At 46.1% G+C, this 2853-nt stretch overlaps 1 protein-coding gene across 1 annotated transcript in view; it reads right to left on the bottom strand.

Moving 5' to 3' along the window:
- MIXL1 (Mix paired-like homeobox) overlaps positions 1 to 676 on the bottom strand; it is a 4321-nt gene extending 3645 nt beyond the window's left edge. Inside the window, exon 1 of the mRNA XM_011948975.1 lies at positions 549 to 676. Within this exon, the coding sequence (XP_011804365.1) occupies positions 549 to 676 (128 nt within the window). The remainder of the gene's footprint in view (positions 1 to 548) is intronic.
- Between the last annotated feature and the right edge of the window lie 2177 nt (positions 677 to 2853).

Here is a 2853-nt window from a genome sequence, read left to right as displayed (position 1 = left end):
GGGTTTGGCCGGAATGAACATGGGCCCACCAATATACCCTAGGTAGGACGGGGTTGGCAACGTGCCCCATTAGCAGAGGAGATGAGCAGTTTGGCCTTTCTGGAGATACTCAACAATGCACAAGACCCATCTATTGGATGGGAGGAGACGAAAGCCACCTCATGAAGTTTCCACGCGTTCTGAATCATCATTCTTTCCTCTGCCCCTTGGGGCTCTGAAAGCTCCCATTTTCTCTACTTTGTGCTATGGTTATGGTTTCTCTGTTTCCCCTGCCAGATTATAAAGTCTTAGCAAGCAGGAACCCACGTCTCCCTTTCTGGGTTTATCAAGTGCCTACTTTGTACACCTATTCTGCCTGAGGCGCAGTGCTAGACCTTTAGTGAATGTCTGTCGAATTGGATGTCACCGAGTTCCCCTTACTGAAAGAGAAACCCTTGGTCCACTATGGGAACTGCCCCACCACAGTGCAGGAACTCAAGAGAGGAGCATAGAGGCCCAGGTCTTCTTGCTCCCAGCACCTCAGCGCCGATTTCACCGGGATCACTCACTGTGGCCGACTCAAAGGGAGATCTTTCTTGGGGGGATCTTTCAGGGCACAATCCCCGTAATGTCTGCATTCTGGAAGGTCAATAGACAGTCTCAGAAGATCTTGGATCTTTCTATCCTGCGTGGACATTCCACGTGGCAAAGCAGAAAGTATTCTTGGAGCTGCTGCAGAGAAGAATTTTGGGCTTGATTCTCTCCTGGCTGGGGTAAGGGGTGGGGTTGGCAGGGACCGTGTCCTGTGCAGCCCCTGAGGCCCTTCTGGGCAGCTGATATGCTTACCGCCTGCTCTTCCATCTTCCTTCCACCACTTCTCCTTTCTTTCCCCTTCTTTTCTTTCTCTTTTATTCCTTTGCCAGTTCATTGAGGTTTTCATGCTGGGAACAGGAGTTCAGGAATATTTCTCTATGCTCATTCATTCATTATTTCAAAAAAACATGTGTGAAGTGTCACTGTGCCAGGCCAGGCTTTGTGTGTGTTATTCCTATTCCAACTTCACAGATCAGGAGATATGCCACAATCTACAAAGAGGCCCAAATAACTCTAGAGCCCGTGTGCCAAGCTGACCTCAAGGCATGACTCCCATGATTACATGGAGCTCCTCTGTCTCCCTCAGGAGGACGGTGAAGCCTGGCCCCACTCCAGTCTCGGGGGTTGTCATCTTTCAGGCACATTGGGCTCCTCAGGTTCCTATTTGCAGGCTGCAGTGATGGATGCGTTACTGCATGTAACTACAGGGACCAGGAGGCCAGCCCCAGGAGGACACTGGAGGTTTGCTGGCTGCTGGCCGCCAGCTGAAGCTTAAGAGCCAGAGATGGCTTGAGCAGCCCAGGAGCTAGGTGTCATAGGAATTCTCCAGCCCACAGTGTGGAAATCCACTCCCTTCCCCTGGGTCCTCCATCCAGGCCTCGGTCCTCTGCTGCCATCTGCTCACTTGTGAGGGGACCCAGAGCCTGCCTGTTTCGTCATAGCCAGGAACATGGACCTGCAGAGACAAATGAAGTGCCTGCTCATCACAGAAGCAGGCAGTAGTTTAGTGAAGCATAAACATAGGTAAAACAATCTAAACTCATGAGAAGAAATCCCAGCATTCAGGCCAGGCTCAGTGGCTTACACCTGTAATCCCAGCACTTTGGGAAGCCGACGTGGCCGAATCACCTGAGGTCAGGAGTTTGAGACCAGCCTAGTCAACATGGCGAAAACCTGTCTCTACAAAAAAATACAAAAATTAGCCAGACATTGTGGCATACACGTATAATCCCAACTACTTGGGAGGCTGAGGCAGGAGGATCACTTGAACCTGGGAGGCAAAGGTTGCAGTGAGCCGAGACTTGTGCCACTGCCCTCCATCCTGGGCAATGGAACAAAACTTCGTCTCAAAAGAAAAAAAAAGAAAAAAGAAATTCCAGCTTTCACTTTGTGGTTTGGTAATCCTCCAAACTGACTAAACAGGCATTATTCTCTTATGAATGTTTTCCTGGGAGTTTGTGTTAGATCATAATCTCCTATAAGTGAAATAAGATTTCAGCCTCTCCCATTCTCTCCTCCTTTTGCTCTAAATGAAGTTCTTATGGAATGTGCTTATATATGTCTAAAAAACAACCTCCACAAGGATACAGTGGAAAGTCAGGGTTGGAATCAGTTAAAGGATTATGATACTACAAGTTTCTTTTTTTTTTTTTTTTTTTTTTTTTTTTGAGATGGAGTCTTGCTCTGTCAAGCAAGCTGGAGTGCATTGGCACAATCTCAGCTCACTGCAAGCTCTGCCTCTGGGGTTCATGCCATCCTCCTGCCTCAGCCTCCCGAGTAGCTGGGACTACAGGTGCCCACCACCACGCCCGTCTAATTTTTTGTATTTTTTACTACAGACAGGGTGTCACCACGTTAGCCAGGATGGTCTCAATCTCCTGACCTGATACTACAAGTTTCTTTAACATTATCATTTGACTTAAACCTCATGTATTAATAGTTATTACTAACTAAATGAACAAATAACTCACTTGGTTTTCTAACCATACAATGAAACTCTTCTGTAGAAGTTTTCTGACTCTCTGTGGGATGTGGTATTGACTTAGCATGTGTCACATATCTTGCATAAAGTCATACTGGACAAGGGTTGGAAAGGGAGACTTTTATACCCTTCAGGACTGCTTTATTATTTTTTAATCATATACATGTATTATTGCTATAAGTACATTTTTAAACCCTAGTTTTTGATGACTAAATGTAATGTGGTATTCTGGTCTGGATCCTGGAAAATAAAAAAGACATTAGCAGGAAAATTAGTAAAATCTGAATTTTAAAAAAAAA

The sequence above is a fragment of the Colobus angolensis genome, unplaced genomic scaffold (assembly GCF_000951035.1).
Source record: "Colobus angolensis palliatus isolate OR3802 unplaced genomic scaffold, Cang.pa_1.0 Scaffold288, whole genome shotgun sequence".
In the NCBI taxonomy this organism is placed as follows: Eukaryota; Metazoa; Chordata; class Mammalia; order Primates; family Cercopithecidae; genus Colobus; species Colobus angolensis.
Note: the sequence above shows the minus strand (reverse complement) of the source record. Positions and strands in the feature narration are given on the sequence as shown.